The sequence below is a fragment of the Etheostoma cragini genome, chromosome 14 (genome assembly GCF_013103735.1).
Source record: "Etheostoma cragini isolate CJK2018 chromosome 14, CSU_Ecrag_1.0, whole genome shotgun sequence".
Lineage (NCBI taxonomy): Eukaryota > Metazoa > Chordata > Actinopteri > Perciformes > Percidae > Etheostoma > Etheostoma cragini.
In genome coordinates, this window is record NC_048420.1 from 13600291 (window position 1) to 13624285 (window position 23995).

Genomic DNA, 23995 nt, shown 5'->3' on the forward strand with positions numbered 1-23995 from the left:
CGTAGCTTTTTCGGGCTGTGCCCGACCGGGCTCCGTGGCAAACCCGGCCACCAGGCGCTCGCTGACGAGCCCGCCGTCGTTAAAAGGATGTTAATAAAAAACAGGAACAACTGGTAAAGATACCTACTATACGCATATTGATATCTTTTCATCTTTATATGGTTGTATGTCTTGACTCTGCGGTACATTATGTTCAAGAATAATCCCAGCAGACGCCTCCTTGTTAATGTGAATCCTTCGACTCCTTTTTGTGCTGTCACCAATTTCTACTTCTGCGCTCTCTCCTCGTCTCTCCCTGTCGCTATTGTATTTTGACTTCCTCTGTTCCACAATTGGACCCTTTTCTCTTGTTGATTTACTCGTTGCCTTTCTGTCTCTTTCCCAGAGGGCAACGAGGGCATCAGACAATAGCAGCAATACAGCTGATCCCTGCCAGCTGTGCAGACTGGCACCACAGAGATGGCAGTGCCCATGTTGTGCCCTGCTGCTGCTGGCTACACCTGAAGGGAAAAGATAACAGCTAAAGCACTCAACCAATGAAGCAGCAGACCACAGCCTTATAGCTGTTCATCTCTGAGCAGGCTGGCGAACAAGCTTACCGTTCAGTTGTAAACAAGCATCACTTTCAGGGCCAAGGGTCACATAATTAACTTACTACATTAGGTTGTAACGGGTTATGTTAAAAATAGCCATGTGCATCTACGATGTGAAAGCCAGTTGTGGATGCTAATAGAGTTTAGGCTAAGATTTGCAATACTGTACAAAAACATTGCTTAGTCTAATCAGACTTATACTATCAGGACTGACTAAGTAGATTAATTGCAAGACTTCAATACAAAACCATGATTCTCATTGACAACAATTTTCAAGAGGTGAATCTTCCACCATTGATATTTTTAACTGCATGCTCTGTGCTAAGCGACAGTAGCAGCAACTCAGAGTTTAAGAAAGTACACTTATACTAACAGTCAATCACCTTGCTATGACTGAGCATATTTCTGACTGTTAATATCTCCCCACAGCCCCAAGCAGTTCATTAAATATTGCATAATCAAGTAGACTACTATTTTTGACGGAGAGAAATTTTCCTGTCAGGGTGATCCAGAAGCCACATGAGGAGGGTTGCAGCAGGGTGGGGCAAAGTTGGGCAAGAACTCTGAAAACCACAGTTTCCTCTCCCACGCCACCCAGCACATCACCAAGTCCTCCAGCATACATTAGACCCAACACCTGCTGGCTAAAATGGGGAAGTCCCCTTTCAAAACAAGAAAACACAGGCAACTGATGCAATGTACTCTAGATGGGCAGCATTACCCGACAAAATGACCTTCACTGCTATTGTTCCAGCTGCAAGCTGCGAGGCATTTTGCACTATTTCTCTTGTTAACAGGTATATACACACTTACAATCAAACGTATGGATTCAAGAGATAGAGTGAACAGGCAGAGGTGGACTGCATATAGATTTAAACAAATTCATCCATGTGAACAGGAAGGGAGGATCTCACAACACAACTTCTGAGAAATAGGGTGGGGACATGGAAGGAAGGTTGGGCAATAGTGTGTAAAATAACATTAAGTGCCTATTGCAGCTGTATTTCTCTGAGAGTACAACAGAGTGCACATGTGCCACAGGAGGCGTAAAGGGTGTCACAGTTAGGACGTGGGCGGAGGATTTATTCAGAGTTGGAGGATGACAGAAGTGGTCACTGAAAGTGATACACATGTAGCCTTTCTGCCTCGATGGTCAGAGGAAGAGGGGCAGTGGGAGCTGGGCTGGAAACTGTAGTGACAGCTCATCATCACGCATGAGGGCATCTAAAAAACCAACGATAGAAGCTCTGTATGTGTGTGTGTGACTGTGTTTCACTGTGTCTGGCTCTCCATCAAGTCAATCCAGAATGATGACATCTGGCTTGACTACAAATCTGTTCTCCTCCCTAGAGTATGAGAATGTACTAGTTACACCAACCTTATATGACCCACATACATCTACATTTCTGTCACAAAGCAATTTGTTCCTGAAACTTTGTGTATTACAAACCATCTAAAGCAGCAATAGAGATATTTCATGCAAATCCTTACATTAAAGAATGATGCATCACACATAAAAAATTAAAAAACAAAGAAACTTATAAGTTACATACTGATATTTTTTAAACTGGCTCCAATATGATACAATTCATTATTGCACTTCTATAATTGAGAAGTTACAAGAGAAAGAAAAAAGCATAGTAAAAACTTAAGAAGGAGAGGAGAAATGTGTGGTATCCAAGCTCAAGCCAAGATAACCCCTACGACATCACTGTTACATCATCAGGGTAGTTTTGTCAGTTTAAAAACGTATTCCTCCAGAGCCATTGATGACAAAATGTACTATAACTGTTTAGCCAGCTTGAATGGTACTCCCAATTATGGGTTAACTAACATTTAACAAAAAAAATCTATATCAACATACACAAAGTAGAACCTTATTTTGATTAAATACTGTCTAACATGACTCAAAGTCGGACCCTACTGAAGATCTTTTAAATAAATAATGACACAAGACTAATCTGACCAACCATCTACTGCCATCTTTCAGCTTAGGACAGTTTTTTGGTACTCAGAAAGTTTTACCCCCACCTTGACACTCAGCCCTATTGGTAACAGCAAATACATTTCATTTTGTTAAAAGAAATAGATTTTAGCTGAGACAGACAGGCCAAGACTCTCTCACAGCATTGGAGAGTGGAATCAAGTTCGTCTTTCCGGTTCATCAGCATTTGAATGTTTCTTTTCATTGGTGAAGCCAGCATGGGTTTAACTCAAGCCAGTGTCCTCTCTCTTTCTCTCACGCAAGCATGCACACACGCACAAACACACACACACACACACTCACAATTATGTTAATCTGGCATCCTTCTGAGGGTAATGGACACTGAATAAAGCCACATCCTGGCCACCGTGAAAACCCAAGAGTTCTAGTGAAAAGCACAAAGAAGAAACTGGTAACCCGGTCCAAACTCAAGGACGTGGGAACCATGAGCTCATGAGCGAGTGTTGCCATATACTCAGATAATGCCAAATATTGTGGCTTGGCCTTGTGACGCTGAAACTTTTGATTAGTCAGCCTTATGCTACTCAGCAGCAACTTCTCATGTGTGTCCCAATGAATTGAGTCAAACGATGAGATGGTGGGAGGCGTTTTTGGTCGTCTTTACAGTGTTTGGTGTCTGACAGAAAGATGTCTGAAGACCTGAAAGAAACTAAGTGATGATTTGGCAAGTACACAATGAATCATGAGACAAGAACGTGGACACACATTGAAGAGGAGACAGAGAAAATAAATATCGAGAAAAGATGGAGGACATTTTTTTTTATAGCTGTCATGTATATTGCTCTCTTGCAGTGGGATATTAAAGAAACGCCTCAATGAAAAGTGAAATAACCTTGTCTGCACTTTGTATTTATCACAGCATTTTCAGCTTTTCCTGGTATCATCTTTGTCTCTATATCTATTACCTCTGTATTGTTGTGTTTTTCCAAAATAAAGCACTTAAAAAAGTGTGTTTTCCTACAAACATTTTATCTTGTGAGTCATCATGAAGGAGGCTTATGGAACACAACAGCCAAAAGACAAGGTCAACATGAACTAATCTATAATAACCTTTGGATTGTTACAACAACAACAAGCAAATTCGTCAATTTTATTTGCTTTTTCCTTTACACAGCAACGTCAGTCTAGGCTGTACTGGCTGGCATTCAGCGACCTGTTCGGTGCTTCACCAGTGTGGGTGTTTGCTTGATTCTGAACTTCCCAACATTAAGAGCATTTCCAACCAAATGTTACAATCTCCTTTTCATTTTGATGCTCTTACAATGTTTAGGTTTACTCTTACCACTCTCATCATGTTACTTTTCGTCTCAGCAGACACCTGTTTTCAAAGAAAAAGCTCTGGAAAACCCACTGTACACTTCCTGTCCAGTACCAAATGGCAAACAGACCAAGTTAGCGACTAGCTGGTGAACATAGTGGAGCAAGAATTAAAGGGCCAGAGGTTTTCCTCAGAAGTTGATGGAGACCAAAATAGAGCTAAAAGAGAGTGGATATTGAACTTAAGAACATCACATGGACAAAGACATGACTCCAAATAAATGATATTGTTGGTCAGAGTCCGTGGATCTGTAAATATAGGCAAGTATTTGCCAACATGCAAGCTATATAAACTTAAAGGATATGTATGATATGTCAGTATTGTGTTCACAGGTTGTTTCCGCTGCCCCTAAAAGGCCCAAAAAGTGAATGCCGCTCAGTTCACATAGCTACAGTGGATAGTGGTATGTAGCCATGCACATGATGAGAAAGACATTTCAAAACGAGAGCAAATAAACCCAGAACCGTGGCACAATTGAACAGTTTTTACTTGTATATTACTGATAGATGGAGTAAGGTATAGTTGAATGACAACAGGAGTGCATTCTTTATGTCTGGGCTTATAAGAATCATGATAAGTGACTGAAAATACCGGCATAAATAGAAGACTTGCTGTCAATTAAAACCACATGTACAGCATAAATAAATCCATACAGCATAAGCCCATCTTTTGGAAATAGGCAGTGTCTTATTTTGGTCTCTCCTCCCTCCATCTTTTACTCTCCTCTTGTCTTTTTTTCCATTAGTCTTTCTCTTTGTGTTCACAAGCAGCCCACGCAGCAGCTCTGGTTGTTGACTTTGTGTAAAATTATAGAGAAGGGGCGGCCAACACAATTCCACACATACATGTGTGTGGAAAGCTCGTGAATTGAATTCTTTTCAGGGGGAGAGAGGGACGAGGAAACATGCAGATAAGCAGGACAGAAAGAGAAAAGAGGGAGAAAAAGAGTGTGCGATAGCAAAAAAAAGAAATGAGAAAAAAAGGGAAAGAAAGAATGAGTGAGTGAACAACAAGAGAGACAGGGAAAACGATTTCCAGCTACAGCTGACAACTGGAAAAGGAGCCAAAGCAATACGCAATGGCCTCTGATGTAATTTTACCTCCCGACGCCACCTCCTGCATCAGTGGCAGCAGAGGCTACAGTTAGTGAGAAGGCGCGTTGCTAGGGAGTGGGAGGATTTTCAGAGAGTGAGCACCATTACAAATCTGGCTGGAGAGAAGAAAGGAAAAGCAGGGGGATAATGAAGATCAGGAGGGGAGGGGAGGGTGGGAGAGAGGCAGATCACAGGGTACGGGGACGATAAGTAAGAAGAGAGGCTGAAGGAGACATGAGAAAGAAAGCAATAAAGCTAATGCAACCAGGGCAGAGGTGAGGGCCAGAGAGGTTCAGAAAAGAGAGGGGTTGACAACAACAGAATAAAGAAGAAAAAAATTGTGATGGCAGGTCATGTGATCCAATCTCTTAAAGTGTTTTATTTAAACCACCGCTTCCATTATGGCCTCAGATCCATGTAAAGTTAAAAATTAGGGCCTGACAGATGGTTATTGAGTACTGTCTATGTGGATGTGTGCATCTTGATAGAAGAAAGCAAGTGTTTCTCTTTTTCATCATCTGCATTATTTATAAAAAATCAGTCGGATGATCTTTAGGGTGGCACTTTGCCCTCTGCCTAGGTGCCAGAAACAGGAAGAATACAATGCAAGGAGGAAGAGAGCCATTGTCATCACACACTACAACATTGTTGAGTGGAAAACAAGTGCAATCTTTTGTGTTGCTTCACTTCCCTCTGAGCTGGAGGAACGTGTGTGCGTGTGCGTGTGTGTGTGTGTGTGTGTGTGTGTGTGTGTGTGCAGCATCCACCCAGTTCAGTGTATTATCAAACTGTGGAGGCCCCCTACTGGTTAACACTGGGAACACAACAATTGTGATATTTTCTTAATTTTTTAGTAATAGTTTTTGAAAATAAAATTAGAAGAAAAAAATGTACGTATTAACTAATCTACACATTTTATATATTTTTCCACTTATGCAATATAGGGGTTGTGGCCAAGTGATATGGTGTAGTTAATGGGTTTGATCCCAATCCATTGCTTTAAAGGTCCCATGACCTGGTGCTTTTTGGGTACCTTTATATAGACCTCAGTGGTCCCCTAATACCATATCTGAAGTCTCTGAAATTCAGCCTTGGTGGAGTATTACAGCCACCAGAGCCAGTCCCACAATGAGCTTTCCTTAGGACATGCCTGTATGCATGTGTCTGTAGCTATTCAGGAGGAGAGAGGGGGTGCAAAGTGCAGGCTGGGGGTGTGGCCCTGACCAACTGCCACTGTGCTTCTTTGAAAGCCATGATGTCTCTCTCTCATGGGCGGGCCAAATTCTCTGGGCGGGCAAAGCGGAGAAAGTGGAGGTAATCTTCCTCCTTATGACCTCATGAGGAACAAGATTCCAGATTGGCCCATCTGAGCTTTAATTTTCTCAAAGGCAGCGCAGGATACCCTGCTTACACCTAACGCCATTTCTGGCCACTGGGGGCTTAACATATTAATGTTAAAACACCTCATCAAATTAAATTTGTCTGAAACGACACGCAAATCCGGGGGATTTTGGGGTCCATTGTCTTGCTTATGGACACTTGGACATCCCTGTGATTACCAGGTGAGAAAGGAAGACAAAATATGGATCAATAACAACACTCCTGCATAGACAGCCTTAGAAAAACTACAGTTTATCTGCACAAGCACGACAACAAGGCTTTATGAAGGACAGTAAATATCACCCTCGTAATATGCATCATAACACAAAACACAAGTTAATCACTCAGAAGAACATTGTTTTCTTCTGTAAGTGATCTTTGGGGTACCATTCACAGGATGACTTTTAACTTTAGTTTCTTTCAACTTCCTATTTTAGTCAAGTTAATATCAATAGTTGGGTGGTAATACTGTACAGCTTTATACAACATTCATATCTGTTGTGCTTGACAGAGCGGTTCCTAAAAAAGCTAAAGTGTAAAGTGTATCTTTGTTTTGAAGTGCTATAGAAATATTAAGTCCAATTATTAAACGCTCAAGGCATCTACTCTGTAGTGACTGCTATTTAAAGAAAAACCTACACTTTATGCTCTCTTGTTAATAAATACTGAGATAATCAGCAGTGGAAAAAGCCACTCAAACGCTTCTGAGGAAATAATCAATAACCTTCAACCTTAGTTGAAACATTGGCTTCCAAGCAATGCTGCTGCTGCTGACAGTCAGATGAAGAATGGTGGAGGCAACATGTTTACTACCAGAGAACAGACCTTTCCGCTCAGCAACATTTGGACAACAGCAGCTAGTGTGTGCACCCAGTTGCAATCAATCCTCACTCCTAATGTTTGTGATAAGCAATTTACAGTAGCCTACACACATTCACCCTTTGCAAATGTAACCCAAGTTCATATTTGTCACTCAAAATCTTTTTAAAAAGGTATAGAGTTTTTTCTTTTCTTTTTCTGAGACATCACAGGTTTGTAAGAAACACCCAATCCAAATATAACACCACTAGACCCACTTGGCACAGCCAGAGTCCTGAAATCCTTTCTTCCTACAGTCTGATTACACACAGCTATTTCAATTTAACATTCTCTGATTAAGTCTGACTAAATTGACTTCCGTGTCAGCTGACCAGTGTGCATGAATCCTTGTTGCTGATAGGATTTATTAAAAAAATGTCAAATTAACGTGTAAGAATAAGTCTTAATCATCTAGAAGTCCTTCAGTAGTAGCTTACTTATATTATTGTCCGGAGCAACGGAAGTTCATTTCCAGGATAAAGGCTGACATCCGGCGCGATGTAAGGCTTTTCCTCTCACTCTCCATGTTGCCATTCTCCAAATTCCTTCACTACAGGAAACAACAAACTTTGAACTAGCAAGCTTCACGCTAAAAATGGCAAGTTTTGAAAAACATTTGGATCGTGCAATGAGGCAGGCCTACTTGTTTATTTCAGTAAATGATTGTAAAGATTTACAAAGAATATGTTTACAGCCTTTAGTATCCAACTGGGACGTACATACACACTGCAATATACTGGTAAGAGCTAATTACATTTAACTATGTATCCAGCTAATTCAGAGTGTGGCGTTGCAAATGTTCCAACAAAACAAGGTCCTTCCCGAGACGATTTTTTAAGCCACCGTCTTTGCTTCCAGAGCTTGTTGCCGCCAAAGAAAATTTTGATTGGTTTAAAGAAATGCGAACTACTCAGTGGTTTCTCCTATCCAGGAATGTAGGCTATGTGTGGAGGAGCCAAACCTTACTTCACAGTACTTTGGAGACAGGTCTGGCAATGCAAGACTACTAGTACTACAGCTTGAGACACCATCTTATTTGACCCTCCCTGATATAAAAATCACATTGGTGTGATGTTTGCAAAATCACCAGACTAGGAATGGGTCCAAATTTTGAATGCAGAAGCTATAACAGTGAGTTATATCAGAAAACTACATAGAACCTGGTTTATAATTTAACTCAAAAACAGAGACATTTCCCACACAATGCCACACTCAACATTAATCTATCCAACACTTCTATCCCACTGTGGAGGATGTAAATGGCACCGGTTGGTGGAAAAAGAGAGTACCACTTACTGAGTCTAATTACTAATTTAAAACACAAAACCTGGAGGATGTGCATTATATTTACATGCTTAAATCATCAAGTACCATCAGAAACAATAGATAAGTGTCTATTACACACAGCGTAAAGCACATAAGGATTTCAGAGCAGCAGCAACAGTCTGTCAGAGTCACTATCCACACTTCATTTGACAAGAAAGATGACTTCACTTCACAGTTTCACGGCAGAAGTAAGACAATTAGGGTGAACCCAGGAGACAGACATTTTCAAAGAAAAACAAATGAAGGCAGAGAAAAGCCAAACAAGTAGAAAATCAGGACTAAAATCCTCTCATTCATTCCACAGACACTTACGGTTGAACTCCCTCCGGCGAACATGAGGCCTCCAGGGTCGGTTCCGTATCCAGTTCAGGCGTCGAGATAGTTCCATGATGCCAAGCTGGTGCCAGTGTGTAATGGCCACTCACCCATTGAAGAGCAGCACCCCGGTGCTTCTGCCCATCCCTAGGACAGATACTTCCTCCAGAGCATTAGCGGTCCCAGGTAACACCCTAAGCAGCCTGGACCTTTTAAAGCTAATAACTCACTTTGTCCGCTGCCAGTCCTGCATTCTCTGGTAGAGAGCTGTTACAGAAGCTGTCACGGTGCTCGGCTGCATTGCCTCTCCACTGCTTTATCTTTTATGCATGAGTCAGTGGAACCCAACTCCCTCCACTCCGAGGGAGGGACAGAGGCAGGCCTCTCCCCAGGAATGAGCGCCTATCGACGGGCAGCATCTGAAGAGAGGAGCGCACAACGTGCTGAAATGTGATGCCTGTGCACGGAGCCCCCAGGGAGGCAAGGTGGATTGATAGACAGGAGTGGGGATTGGCCAGCTACCCGAGGAGGCTGGAAGGAAGATGTGCAGTCAAAGACACCATGAGGGTTTCTGTGTGTACGTGGTAGAAATACACAGCATCAAGTCATCGTCTAACACTGGCAGTCTACTGAACCTACTCCAAGGCTATGTTGGTCTGCCAGCCTCAATACTGACTGATGTGTACAGATTACAGATAGTGTAATACTCATATGTACTATAATACTATACTCTAACTAAATTGTGTGGTCCAGGCTTTACACAATTATGCTCATCTTTTACTGATAAACTGCCAAGTATCTACTATAGTAGTATTTTGTACTGCATAATTTTCTGCAAAAAAACATAGGAATACAGAAACAAATTATGTTAAACTTTAAAATAACTTTGGTTGACAGTTTATAACAACCTATTTACAAAAACAAAAAAGGTACCTGGAGCTAAATCAACCATCAGCAGATCACTAAACTGCAGTTCGACAGGATTTCAAGAAGTGTTAAAAGACCATGACCTCGAGCGGCTGTGAGCTTGCCCACTGCAACCAGAGGTGCAAGACAAACCCTACGAAGAGGACAATGAATAAGACTAGTCAGAGGCACTGACACATTCTGCACTTGTCTTTATTCAAATTAAACATAGGATTGTCTGTCTCTATAGCCATTTGGTTTGTCAGTGTCCAAAATGTAATAAATAAAAAACCTGTCAACAAAGCAAGCACTTAAACAATTTTACAAATGTACAACATTGTCAAACACGACCGAAGCAGAAAACACATATTCAGTATTTGGTACCCAGTGAAACACATCACATATACTGTAACATTCAAGTCAAGTAAGTATATAAGGTTCATAACATGGCAATATATGGAAATACATGTATTGAAATGGCTTACTGGAGATATATGGTATTTTAGTTTTCTTAACAACACACACAAAAGAGACTGTTTAAATGATGACAGAGAGGAAGCAACATTAAACAGATACCAGTGTGCTTATATTGGCTGGTGTTGTGGAAGTGCTTGACTCAAGACACTGCATATGATTCAATCTAAAGGCCTGATTATGTCTAGTTGAGAGTTAACCGACCTTTACTAAGATACAGTTGCTAAAACATTTGGCACACCTACGAGTCAATATGATTGTGCTCAAGAGCTTTGTTACAATATCAAAAATAGACAAGGCCTTTGGCAGACCACACTAACAGAAGGCACATACAGTTCCTAAGGACTACAGTACAAACACCAAAGTTTGACTTGTTTCTACCTGTAGGTCAGCACACTACAGCTATAATTTCCTCACTAGAAAGCATTTTGCTAGGGGACCACTGTACTCTGTGAGCAGAAAGATGGTCCAACTAGCAGCTTGTTTAAGACCACTGGCTATGCACGGTGAATAAATGGTCCAAGTTGGTGATATATTCACAAGGCAACAATTACATTAAATCTCCCATTTGTGATACAAACTCTAAAGACAAGAGCGGCTAAAAAAATGAAAGATCATAAATATGAGTAACATGTGCCCATCAGCATGGTTGATCCTGAGGTTTGTTTCAACAAAACTGCATACTGAAGACAAACATCATCAGGTACAGGTGTTAAATACAGGAACAATCACATACTATAGGTTTAAAACATTTTTGTAAACATTCTTCTCAGTTTGTGTTGGTTTCAAAGGAGAGAACAATGTGACAATAACAGCATAAACAAAAACATGCAAATTGTAGATGGACTGGATTGACACTTCATCTCATTGCTTGTCCCTGGAAGTTATTATTAGCTACCACTAGAAGGCACTAGAAATCAAATATAGCCCTGGTGTAATCAAAGGATTTAAAACACATTTCACATGTATTACAGGAAGGAGAAAGCATATAATTACGGATTTCTTGTCGTATCCATATTCATATGTCACATCAAAAACAGGCTTGTTTAAAACGGCAAGGAAAAACAGCACTTTTGTAAATAATCTCTTTAAACAGCTTTCCATTTGGTCCAGCTCAGGAATAGATCAGAAAAAAAGCTTTTCTATAACCAAGGTAGTTGTCAAGCAAAACAGAAAATGCAAATGTGATGTGCAAATTTGCTGGAGAGATCAGTCAACAAGAACAATATTTCTGTACATTGTCTGGCTGCCTTACCAATACATTTGATGTTTAAACTCTTACAATAAAAATAAAACATTTACATTTATGAGTACAACACACACTCGCAAATTACCTTTCTGATGATACCAAACCAATCAAAACCTTAACAGGCAAGCAGTGGGAGGGTCTTTAAACCACTGGTCGAGAGACCCCTGGTGGGTCAAGTGTATTAAAATTAAAGATTTCTAAAGAAAGAATTTTAAATCAATGTTTTTTGCTTGTGATTTACCAATACATTTTATGATCTTACATGCCCCTAAAAAAGATAAAATAAAAATTAAATCACTGTTTGCAACCTGCGATGAGGGGTCACAAGCGTAATTTTAAAAAAGGATCACAAGGTTTTAACCATCCAGGCTCACCTTTTTTTAAATTCAGAGATGTGGTCATGCCACACGTGTAAAGCATGGCAGTTTTCAGGACCATCTCTGTGTGTTGTCTGTAAAAACCTCCAGTTTGTGAATAAATAACCTCCGGCATCTTTGCTGAGTCGTCACTTTCTGAATCGGGTTGTTAATTTCCATTTGTCGCAGTGTCACCCTTAGGCTTTCAATCGTCAGTGTGTGTGTGTGTGTGTGTGTGTGTGGAGTTACAGTGTATCGGTAGAATTGTGGAGGGAATCGCACGGCCAACACTGCATTGTGTAAACATGTGAATGTGCTCAGCTTTCACTAAGTTGTTGGAGGGTTAACACGTACACTATTCATTCACAGCAAAAGCCTTCTCCTTCATATGGCTTGTGTGTGTGTGTGTGTGTGTGTGTGTGTGTGTGGGGGGGGGGGGGGGGGGGGGGGGGGGGGGGGGGGGGGGGGGGGGGGGGGGGGGGGGGGGGGGGAAGAGGTGAGCTCACCTCTCCAGTTTCTTCATCCTTCTTTAATCAATCAGACTATACTTATCTAGATCTTGGTTGTCGGCAGCTCACAGCTTCCTCAGTGTTCATTCTACCTCTCCCATCCCTCCATACAGCCTTTGTTGCTCTATCATTCCATCTTGCTAGGGTCTATATTGTCCAGGTCGATATCAGGCGAGGTCACACAACACATGCACAGTTTTTGGGTGTACAGAGAGATCTTATCTGCAGGGACAAACAAAAAAACAAGGGTTAAACTCAGAGCTCAGAAACATCATCTTTTAAAACACAGTACTAAAACAACAACTGCAGTGTTTTGGAACGAACAGCCTGAAGCATTTCTAATTTAAACATTACAGCCTCAGATTATTTAATGGGGGGGGGGGGAATCCTTCAACTTCAGGTTTTATACTTGCACTACAAAACCCTTTACAGAATGGGGGCTTTATATTTCACTGAACTTTGAAACGCTAATCCCAATCACTCTTCAGCTCTTAACACTAAGACAAGGAGTTATTACATGTGGTAGCTGGTAACTTACAGTAAGACCAGTAAGCTACTTGAAGTTATCCATAATAATATCACATGACCACATTCATTCACAGTGAAATTGTACAGCTTTTGTCTCAGGACTTTGGTTAAAAATGAATCAGGTCAATATATACGCCAATATTGGCCTATCGCACATGTAACAACTGGGAAATGTGCCGCTCAGTATGTATCTTTGTCCCAATTCTGAAAAAAAAAACAAATCTAAGGGTTCTGTATCAAGATTGTTTGTTGTATTATGTGTTTATGTTAAATGTCTATGCGTCTATATCGTAATCAGATTTTTTAAACTCCCAAATATCAATATCAGTCTCAAAAACCCAGTCCATCTCATCATCAGGCTTTAATTTCAACAGTACTTTAGTACAATTATGGGTAATTTAACACTGAAAGAGTTGTTTCAAACACAGTCTCAACCCTCCGTAACAGCTAAGAAAAGTCAACCTCTGAACCAGTGAGCTGCTCAGGCAATTCACCCGCCATGTTTTCTCAGACATGTTGGTCTGAATGGTCAGGAATTCTTCAATATGCATCTACATTTAGAAATGATGCTAGCGAAAGAAAATATTGTTTTGAAAAGCAGCCAAAGACTACAGTAGGAGGGGCTCCCAAAACAAACAGGACCACTGCTATGACAATCTTCTTACCGAGCATTTTACTGAGGAAGGCTGGTCTGGAGCTGGGTGGCAGGTGGATGCAAATGAAGTAGACAGGTACACCAGACAGCGCCACAGCAATTCCCACCAGAGAGTTGATGGTGTCGCTGTAGAGGGGAACCACTACAAGGAATACACTACACAAGCAGTAGACGATCGGGAAGAACAAAGACAGCTAAAGGGAAGGGAGGGAAGAGAGGCAGAGATAGGACAAAGTAAGTAAAGTGGAAGTAGAAAAAAAAGGAATGGGGTAGAAAAAGGTCAGGGAGAAAAAAAAAAAAGTAGAAAGATTAAACTTAAAACAATAACATTAACAAACATTATTAGTTTGAACCATATTCCTTTGATGATTTAATCATGGCTCTAATTGGCCTTAAAACGTAAATAAAGATCTAAATGCTTAAAGAGTTTAGATAGCATGTTATCTATCTGACTGTGTCCCTGTGGAGGAAAGATAGCAACTTTGTGTATCTTTTTACTTTTAAGTTTTGTATTTATATAGTTGTGTTGCGTTGCTGTTCAGCCACACCACCTAAATCTTAAGAGAGGTCATGATATGGCAGCTTTGGCCAAAGGGTGGCGTTGTTGACCCAGCATGCATCTTTCTAACAGGGTGATGGCAAGGGGGAAATCACGTTCTTTTATACTTTACCAGGTTTCTAGGGCCTCTTCAGCCAGACTGATAAATCTGTAGTTAGACAAAGGAACAGCTCTTCCTCCCCCCCTCCCCCAGTTCGTCTCTCTCATGAACACATACACTTATTAAACATGACACTTTGTAAATAGCACCCTCTCCCTTCGTAGTACTATTACAGCCAGTCCTTTGTCCCAGTCCAGGGACTGTCAGGGAAGATTATAATGCAACACTTTGTAAAGAGACAGACTTGTAGCCTATCTCCAGTATTGTATTTATTATTACTGAATCCCTTTATTTTTCTTTTCTAGTATAAGTGATATATACAAGTAATTTTTCTGTTTTGATTGATACTAGAAGCTGCTGAAAGGCCGAGTCATAGTTCCTTGTATGGAAAAGTACACTTGGCCAATAAAACAGGTTATCCGACTCTTTTACCAGAAACCTGGTGTGAATGAGGGTTTTGTGAACATTTCTGATGGTTTAATTATTTGTTGGTCCCTGTGGATACCTGTCTGACTTTAATTTCACATGTCTGCATGTTTCATACCACACTGATGCAGGGAAAAAGCACGTGTGCCTGGAATGCAGAGTCACTGTGATTCTTAAACAATTCCTACTGCATCAATCCTTTACCTTTACAGGTCGGTGCATATCAGGAGCTTTGACGCGAAGGTAGATCAGGCTGGCAATTGACAGGCCGATGAACAGCCAGTAGTTGAAACTAAAGTAGTTGATCAACTGGAAAACATCCGGCACAGACAGGTAGAACAGAGACATGCCACCCTGAAGAGTGAAGATCACAAACACACGAAAACATTTGAGTTTGGTAAAAAGCACACACACCAGGAATACAGACATCCAGAGTTAAAACAACCAAATACACAATTTGATTTCAAGACACACAATAATATGTGATACTAACATTGAAGAGCAGGGCAGGAATTGGTGTGAAACGCTCTATGTGGATCATGCACAGCACATTAGGCAGGTGGCCTTCTCTGGAACCAACAAAAAACAACCTGCAGGAGAAACAAGACGGTGAAAACACATCACTGTGTTTGCTCATAGTGTTGCCGACACCTTCAAATTCAAAACATTACAGGCAGAAATAGGATTTGTAGAATAGCATATTTCTGCATTCCGGTGTGCTTGTGTGTGATTACCTGGAGGCGGCGATGATGGAGGAGTTGAGGCCTCCGTAGCAGGAAATGGCCACAGACAGAGGGATCAGCCATCGACCCCAGCCCAGCACCTCATCTGCAAATGTCTGAGGAGACAGCCAACACATGAATTAATTAGTAAGAGCATTGGCCCTTAATAAAAATTCAAGATAGGAGTGTTCGCAAATAACAGTATAAACAGTTAATAACTCTGATGTTCCATATTTAAATCTGTAAAACACAACTCAAATCATAGGATTAGTAATAATGTGACTTATAAGTGCATTCTAACTTGCACCAATAATTAAAAGATATGTTTACTTACTGATCTAAATACATTAACATCCCCCACGTGTAGGTCAGTGTCGTTCCTGAAAAACTACCAACACTGGCCACCTGTAACCTCTGCTTTTAATCCCAACCAGTTATGAATGAAGGCAACAAAGATAACATCAGGAATCACCTCTGCAACAAAGAGATTTGGCAAAGTGTTGTAGTAGGGCTGGGACAAAGCTAAGTGACTATGAAGAGGATTTTGGTATTTACTAAGTAATCTCATTGTTTGAGTGTGCGATTCAGCTGTCTGCACATGATCAGAAGTCAGAGCTTAACTCGACAGATAGATACCAGAGAGCCAAATGTGCACTTCAACACTGATAGGTCATCATACAATTTAATTAACTAAAAGTTGTGTGCAAGTTAGGGTAATACCCCTTGAAACTAAAACAATTCTTTACTCAGGATTCTTTTTAAGGATGTATTTTACAGTAACTGAACTTTATTGCTGAGGTATTAAGGCTAAGTAGTGTAAGGGGGCCCATGGGACGAGGTTTGCAGAAATACAGTATTTGCTGGATCTTAAATTCAAGAGAACAGCTGTGACCTGTTGGAACATTAGTAAACCATTAGAATGAATACTAAATATGAGCAGTACAACTCTTCCTCCTCAATTGGACTAATCACATTTACTTTCCCATGTTCCTGTGTGGGGCGCTAACCTCATTAGCTAAATGAGGTTCCTGTCATCATCTAGACTCCTGCAGTCACAGATACCCAAAGGGAGTATTGAGCCAGACACTAGTGCCAGCCAGACTAAAAGAGATGACAGCAGAAGACAGGAAGGAAAGATCAAAACCTGCTGCCCCAACGACGCTGAGCAGATGCTGTCAATTTGGATAAGCCCTGTGCTGTACCAATAAGTTTATGGGTAGATATCAGGATGCACACATACGGCTGGACTGCTGGATTTGTTATCTGCTTAGATGCAGCCTCTGTAGTGCAGTGTGTGAAAATGCACTAAAATTACTCACCACAGCAACGGCTTCGCTGTTGAGCACTTTGTCTGCATCCATGACAACGTAGTAAGCCACGTTTGTCAAGATGTAGATCACAGTGACAATGGGCATGGAAATAGCGATGGACAAAGGCAGGTTCCTGAAAATGACAAAAGTAGTTTTCATCAACTCAAGACAGTTGTGTCTTAAATATTTACTGAAGAAAGCTGAGAAAAAGAATTGCTTAAACACACGTAGTACTAAATGCTTCAGAAAGAGAATCTACAAGTTCATCTGTATCTGTGATGCATACCGTGTCTACTGGTAAAATGAGGGCATGAGGACTTGTTAAAGTACAAAGTAAGAACACTTAGTTTAAAGTCAGATTTATTAATATGTGGTTAAGGTAAAGCAATGCCATCAGTATGAAGAATAAAAATCAATAACGCTTGTTATAAAATATTTCTGAAATAGAAGACCTCGTACCTCTCTGGGTTTTTGATCTCCTCTGTGATGAAGTTGAGTGTGTCCCAGCCCGAGTATGAATAGAGTGCTGAATAGAGGGCCAAGGCCAGGTTACCAGGGTCCAGTTTGGAGCCTTTGAATGAGTCCTCAAAGTTCTGGTCAAAACCTACAAAGAGTTGTTACATTAGTTTAGTAACAAAAGAAAACATTCATGCCAATAATGGTCTTCATTCCTTTAATGTTCAGTAAAGTCAGAGCAGGGATGTTGGAATAAAAACAAAGTTTCTAGGACATCCTACCTTGTCCTAGCTTAACCAGGCCAGTAATGATGATGACAATGAGAGCTAGGACCTTGGCTACAGTGGAGATGACCTGAAGAACGGCACCCCATTTCACCTTCATACAGTTCACACAAGTCAGCAGACCTGATAGAAAGAAACAGCAGATAGATAAAGCACAGATTCAAATATAAAGTCGAGAACTTCAGAAGAAAATATGTTTCGAGTCATTTAATGTCTGTAATTCTTTTTCTATAATGAAAGTCTATGAAAAAAGAACTGAGATATACAATCATATACTGAATATTTGGGTATATGTATTGAATATAACTGGGAGAAGGCTATGAGTAAACACATTTATACACTTCAAAATTCTGTTTTGCACTGTTTATGCGTGATAGAGCACAAAATATTGATCCAAGGGAATTTCCATTACTGAGTTTGAGGCCCTTCCCTGTCACACAGCCCAGACGTGGCTATATATTTAAACAATAGATCATTTACAAAACCCAACAGGTTTTAAGGTCGGTTAAAAGCTGTATTTACATTGCAGTTATTCTCCTTAAATGCCCTTTATCTGAAAGCATCACAAAGATTTAGGATAGCCATTCACTAAGTACAGTGGGATTAAGAAGAAATCAAGTGTAGCTGCACAGAAATGTCTTTAATGGTTATGTAAACAAAGACTAACTTAAGCAGCTATGTTTGGAAAAGCTGCCAAGGCTAACCACATAGAAGTGCCTTATATAATTAAATGCAGCATGCATGGTTTAACAGCTACAGAGCATTTGAACACAGCGTTTCCCTATTAACGTGGCTGTTCCCTTTCAACTGTTGTGAGAACTTCCCTTAAACTCTTCCTCAAACATTCAACAGTTTGCAATTGACTTAACAGGAGTCACATAGAAGGTGAACATGAACTTACCGCGGCTAGTTACCTCAAATTAAATAGAAACGTCACTGTAAACACAACAGCACAAAGGCTAGGTGCAAAAGAAAAGGCAATCTAGCAACCGATGGCGAAAACAGGTCCAACACCTGAACATACTGCGATTGATTTTATTTAGACCTGTGGTTTTCATGACTTTTTAAAGCACTGATTGAAAAGTGCAATTATACAGTTGTAATCCATGATGCACCTTAGATGATCAGTATGTTGTTCATGCTAGGGATGAAGAAAGGCTGTCCTGATTCTGGTCGGACACACACAGACACACACGGACACACACACACACACACAGACACGTAAGGGAACAGATAGAACCTTACATATGATGACAGCAGCGATGAGGCGGACAGCGGCATAGGGCGCTGGACAGCTGGGGTAGAAGGGCTTAACCAGGTAGTTGGAGAAGGTCAGAGCTATCACTGCCTGACAAGCAGGCTCAACTATCAACAATGACGTCCACAATCTACAGAAGTGACAAGTATCAATTATAATTTATAATAAATATAACATCTTTTGTTCAACATAAGTAAAATAACAATGAAATACTTTATATATCTCTACCATTGGAAAAATGGTTTGCCCAATTTTAAATTCTGTACTGCACATGCTTGAATGATAATCTCTGATATTACTGCTTCCACTAACACTACCATGAAATAAAATATGTTAATATAGCAAAGAACATACCATAACTGTGTGAGGTTAGCAAAGGATCGCTCTCTCTCTCTCTCTCTCTCTCTCTCTCTCTCTCACACTCACTCACTCACTCAAAAAGAGTAAGAGAATTATATACCGAATAAAAGCCAAGAAACCTCCAAAAGCCTCCAGGATGTAGGCATAGGAAGCACCGGATTTACGAATGGTAGTACCCAGCTCAGCATAGCACAGCGCTCCAAACACTGAAAATATCCCTCCAACGGCCCACACTACCAGGGACAGGCCAAACGAGCCTGTGTACTTCAGGACCCCCTGCAGGACAAGAATTAAGAAAAGACTATAGAGCATAAAACAAATTTAAAAGGGCCCTAGTTTCAGTTTGTTTAGGGGGCTGCGAAAGCGGTCACTTGAACTCTGGTACTAAAAGAATAATACAATGCATTTTACAATTAAAGAGCAATAAACTATTTTCATTTTGTTGATGTGAAAAATATATTGTGAAGTTTTAGATAAATCAGGGAAAATACAGTATAAATAACAGAGACGAGACCCTTACCTTAGGTGAGACGAAGATCCCGGAGCCTATCATATTTCCCACGATGAGACAGACCCCATGGAGGAGGGAAATCTCCTGCTTCAGCCGCACACTGCTGCCCTGAGACCCTGAGTCCACCTCCGCAACCATTTTGAGGGATTTACAGTCTTCAGCCTCAACTCAGTGGAAGTACCAAATAAGCGACAAGGAGTGATAAAGAGGACGGACTGATTCTTAGCAGAACCGGGTCAGGAGTGAGACGAGGAAGAGAAAGAATGAGTGTAGACTGGAAGACAAAAGGGCGGTGGAAGGCTGGAAGGCTGAGACTCTGCCTGTTTTAAACTGCCATTGTTGAATCTGAGGACTAATGTTTCTGGGATAATCTGTAAGAAAATTAAAAAAAAAAAAACACAGTGTCACAGAAGGGCTTTAGAAGAAGACACTGGGGGGAAATGGGGTCATTGTAATTTTTGTTATTTTTCCCTTTGTCAACGATTGGGTGGGGTTGACTGTAGCTCTGTAGATTCCTTGATGTAGCAGGAAGAGGAAGAGTTAAGTTTCTACTTGTCAAGCAGGTTGTTTCCTTAGGAGGTAGAATATTAATATAAGTATCACTTGACTGTTGACTAAGGCCTCTCCTCCCTGGCTCAGAACCAGAGAGAGAACATGCTAGAGAAGGAATAAAGAGAGGGGGCGCCGTACAAAGCCATATTTCAGAGGACTAAAACAATCTTTCTGGATGTAACACATAGCAGTTATGTTCATATTGTACCCTAAAGAATGTGGCCAAACCACAGACTGAATGAGGTCAGGACAAATGCTAGCGAGGCTGTCTTAGGTAGTGTCCTCATTTAGGATCCTAGTGGCCTGAGGGTAGAAGCTCCTCCGGAGCATCTGAGTGCTGGGCTGGTATTTCCAGTACCTTCTACCCAACCTCAACAGAGGGCTGTTGTGGTTTGGATCACCAATGAATATCCTAGCTTTTTTCTTAGTATACATTTGAACAGTTGCTAAATTGACTGGGTTTGCAGAGCGTGCTCCAGTGTATTAACTCCAGTTGTTCTTATTAACTAGTAAACTGTCTGAACCGTCACAGAAAGTGTTGGCACACTGTAACCACTTAATGCTTTCCAAACATACATATTGTTTCTGATGGCAAAGTTCCCTCTGTGCTCCATTTTTAGAGTAGCATAACTACTAAGTAGTATAACAAACCACTGGATATTAATCAACTGACCAAAACTCTAATTTACTAACTTCAGTCATTCACCAAGTAAAAAGACCTAAGCCTAGTTTAAGATTCACAGCTGTTTAGCTGTGATTGCTTTCCCATTTTCCTCTGTGAGGGACAAGCGCCATGTGTCCCATTAACTGACCAATGTAATTAGACCATCATCTGGTCTGCATCCTTGAGCCATTATGGCAGTTACAACTAGGTGCCCCTGTTCATAAACTCAAAGAAAAGATCTCTGTGGATGGAAGGATTATATTCTCCAGTCACCAATACAGTTACAGTTTATTTACACCCTGTTCATTAGAAAAACACAGGATAACCATCACTAAGTTATTAAATGTTGCTGTTAACGCAACAGCTTACTGGATACATGGAAGGAAGCGGTTATCTTCATAGTTCTAGCTGTACGTGTCACGTAAGACACGTTTGAAAACTGAACTATGGTGAGAGCTCAGACAGGATGGGGACTTGAAATGACTATTGGGTTTCAAGGTTGCACGCGTGTGACCACAAATGTTAACTTAACACTAATCAATCTATCTAACTTTTGTCATATATGGTTCACGATACCGTAACCAAAGCACTGCACTCCTGTCATTCCACTCAACACACCACCATTATCGTGACTTCTTGCTGTTATAGTGATTAGCGCCAGATGGATGACCGATAGCGTTGTTAGCACATGTTTTAACCTGACCAAGAAGAGTTTAAGGACTCAATCAAAACGTGTTTCACTATGTTAACGTTAATTCACTAGCTAACACCGGTAGTTAACGTTACCCATCTTAACCGTTTAAATTCGCTGTGCTGCAATGTGACATGAAGCTAACAAAGCTAGCTGGGCAATTGATAACGTTACAACACACGTGATGCTGTTGATGCTAACGTAGTCTGTGATATCACGTTAGCTACCTATATGGAAACGCGTCGCCTTCGTGCCATTAACTCCGGACGGAATTGAAAAGTAACCCAAAATAAAAAATAACATGATAGAGGCTAGTTACCCGTGTAGCACCGTCTTTTCCCCCCAATGGAGCAAGCAGCAACCCGTGTACCGTGTTCCAGATTTAAAGGACCAAGTTTAGCTGGTGACTTAGTCCACAGGCACAAACATCTGCAGCAGCTAACTCCGCCTCATCATCATGAACATCATCATCACCATTACCGCCAAAGGATGGTTGGCCCCACCCACGGACAGAACCCCCGAGAAGGGAGGGCCCCAGACCGCAGTCGGTGGAGTTGCTCAACGTGTGTGAAACTATAAGTAGTTAGTTAAGTAGTTTTGACGTGGACTTTCTGAAGTATTTCCATTTTTTTTGCTATTGTAGCCTACTTCTACTCCACTGCATGTCAGAGGGAAATCTTGTAGCCTACTTTTTACTGCGCCTACATTTATTTGGCACTTACAGTTTTTTTTCATGAAACAAAACGTATTATATGATTGAATTCAAGCATAGCATGTCTGTATCATTAATGATATATGATGCTATATAGCGGCTCGCCCGTTGGCAACGGCTATAATATTATTTATAGCTGATCTACTTACTCTCTATATTATAATGTTCCAATAAAACACAGTATTTTAGATTAGCATCTATTTAAGTTGTGGTAGTGCTATGCTTATACTGCTTTTGGTCTTTTATTTTCATGTTCAACTGCACTTCATTTTAATCTTGTTAATATTTTTGCGGCCTGGTTCTTGTCTTTTTTAAAGGAATTTATGTTTTTGAAAGCCTCAATTCTTTTCTCTTCTTGTACCCCAACTTCAACTGTTTTATCTGCATGTTCCTTGAAAGTATCTTTCACACCAACAGCATTATTACAAAACACAACTAAAAACCTTTGTTCTGGTTAATCAGTGATCTTTCACAAGGTCATCTTAAATTTGTCTATCGTGTTAAATAAACAGTATCCTACGATGTGCTTTGTTATCTATGCAAACACACGCCTTTTGATAAGGAACATGCCGTTGGAGTTATGAACTGTGTGTTCCGATAGTCTGTCATGCATAGATTTAGTTGGCAATAAAACTAGCACAAACCTGCCAATAACTGCAAAAACCTATGAATTAAAGTTGCTAAATGTCTGTCTGAATGAAGCTTGGTCTTGCAGGGTATACAATGAATGATTATGTTGCAAGATTCTCTAAACCATGCGTTCCTCCAGCTAACAGCCTAACTTGGGATTTGCTGCCACCTAGTGATTGTTGTTTTAATGATTCCATCCACTTATTTCACACGTTATGGTTTGACCGTGTTTTCTGCAGTCACAAAAGGTAATAACTTGTATGATTTTTGTTATGATCCGTTTGTATGGATTACGATGCTTTAGGCCGTGGATGAAAACTGTAATTCTGCTTTGGACTGATTCGCCCCGAAAGGCATCACTTTGCATGTTCAGGCTTGCAAGGCCCTAAATTGAAATTTTATGAAAATGTAAAAAAAAGAAAGAAGAAGAATGCTAAATCTAGCCTACTTAAGTTTATTATTCCTCTTTCAGTACCATGGACAGAGACTGTGGCTGTTCTGTGGGCTACGTCCTGCTCATTACCACAGAAACAAAGAGGGAAACACCCTTTGTTGAGGGCCTGAACTCTCCATTATAAGGGGACATTGGATTTTTAGACCTTTGGTTGGGAGAGGCGCGTCAAGGGAGCATGGTAGCTAATATGCTCTAGGAGGCACATAAACGCTCATTACTGACCCAGTGTCAAGCCAATCAGATTTTTATGTCGAAACCTTCCTTTACGTAATTTCACAATAAAGCCTTTCAAAATGTGGCGAATGTAAATGTTGGGTGTGTTACACACTTGAAGCTTTATCACACCAGATTACACCAAACAGAAGAGTGCCATAGGGCTAGCCTATAAATGTAGGCATATCAAGCTGGACAAGTGCTAGGATGTTCAGCTGAATGTATCATATGGTAGGCTATTAGGCACTATTACTTTATTGGTATTATTATTTCATGTATATTGTATGTATGTATATTTTTCCTAGTATTTCATTTATATCTATATTTTGTGCTTTGTGACTGATTTTGTTGCTGTAACAAAGGAATTTCCCATTTTTCTTGGGATCAATAAACATCTATCTATCTTTCTATTAGGCTACAACTGGAATATGTCTACATTTAAATAGCACTTATAAGTTAGATCATGTTGCAAAGTGATTTACAATAATGTAATAAAAAATAGTTAGGGAAGCAAGATGTTTAGTTTA

The 23995-nt window shown here is 40.5% G+C and overlaps 2 protein-coding genes across 3 annotated transcripts in view; both read right to left on the reverse strand.

The window, feature by feature from the left end:
• The window catches only part of ripor2 (RHO family interacting cell polarization regulator 2), a 57476-nt gene extending 57172 nt beyond the window's left edge, over positions 1 to 304 (reverse strand). Inside the window, exon 1 of the mRNA XM_034892725.1 lies at positions 128 to 304. Coding sequence (XP_034748616.1) covers positions 128 to 188 — 61 coding nt within the window. The 5' untranslated portion in view covers positions 189 to 304. The remainder of the gene's footprint in view (positions 1 to 127) is intronic.
• Positions 1 to 22005, reverse strand: part of si:dkeyp-120h9.1 (uncharacterized protein LOC566469 homolog) — a 27560-nt gene extending 5555 nt beyond the window's left edge. Inside the window, exons 1-13 of one of the 2 annotated variants that reach the window (XM_034892730.1) lie at positions 21779 to 22005; positions 19562 to 19923; positions 19142 to 19317; positions 18669 to 18811; positions 17421 to 17546; positions 17143 to 17287; positions 16693 to 16816; positions 15386 to 15489; positions 15145 to 15241; positions 14856 to 15005; positions 13577 to 13760; positions 12357 to 12605; positions 12164 to 12274 (exon numbers count right to left, since the gene is read on the reverse strand). In XM_034892730.1, the coding sequence (XP_034748621.1) occupies positions 12511 to 12605; positions 13577 to 13760; positions 14856 to 15005; positions 15145 to 15241; positions 15386 to 15489; positions 16693 to 16816; positions 17143 to 17287; positions 17421 to 17546; positions 18669 to 18811; positions 19142 to 19317; positions 19562 to 19690 (1473 nt within the window). In that variant the 5' untranslated portion in view covers positions 19691 to 19923; positions 21779 to 22005 and the 3' untranslated portion in view covers positions 12164 to 12274; positions 12357 to 12510. Of the gene's footprint in view, positions 1 to 12124; positions 12275 to 12356; positions 12606 to 13576; positions 13761 to 14855; positions 15006 to 15144; positions 15242 to 15385; positions 15490 to 16692; positions 16817 to 17142; positions 17288 to 17420; positions 17547 to 18668; positions 18812 to 19141; positions 19318 to 19561; positions 19924 to 21778 lie in introns of those variants that run through there. The other variant, XM_034892729.1, reaches the window with a different exon arrangement.
• Between the last annotated feature and the right edge of the window lie 1990 nt (positions 22006 to 23995).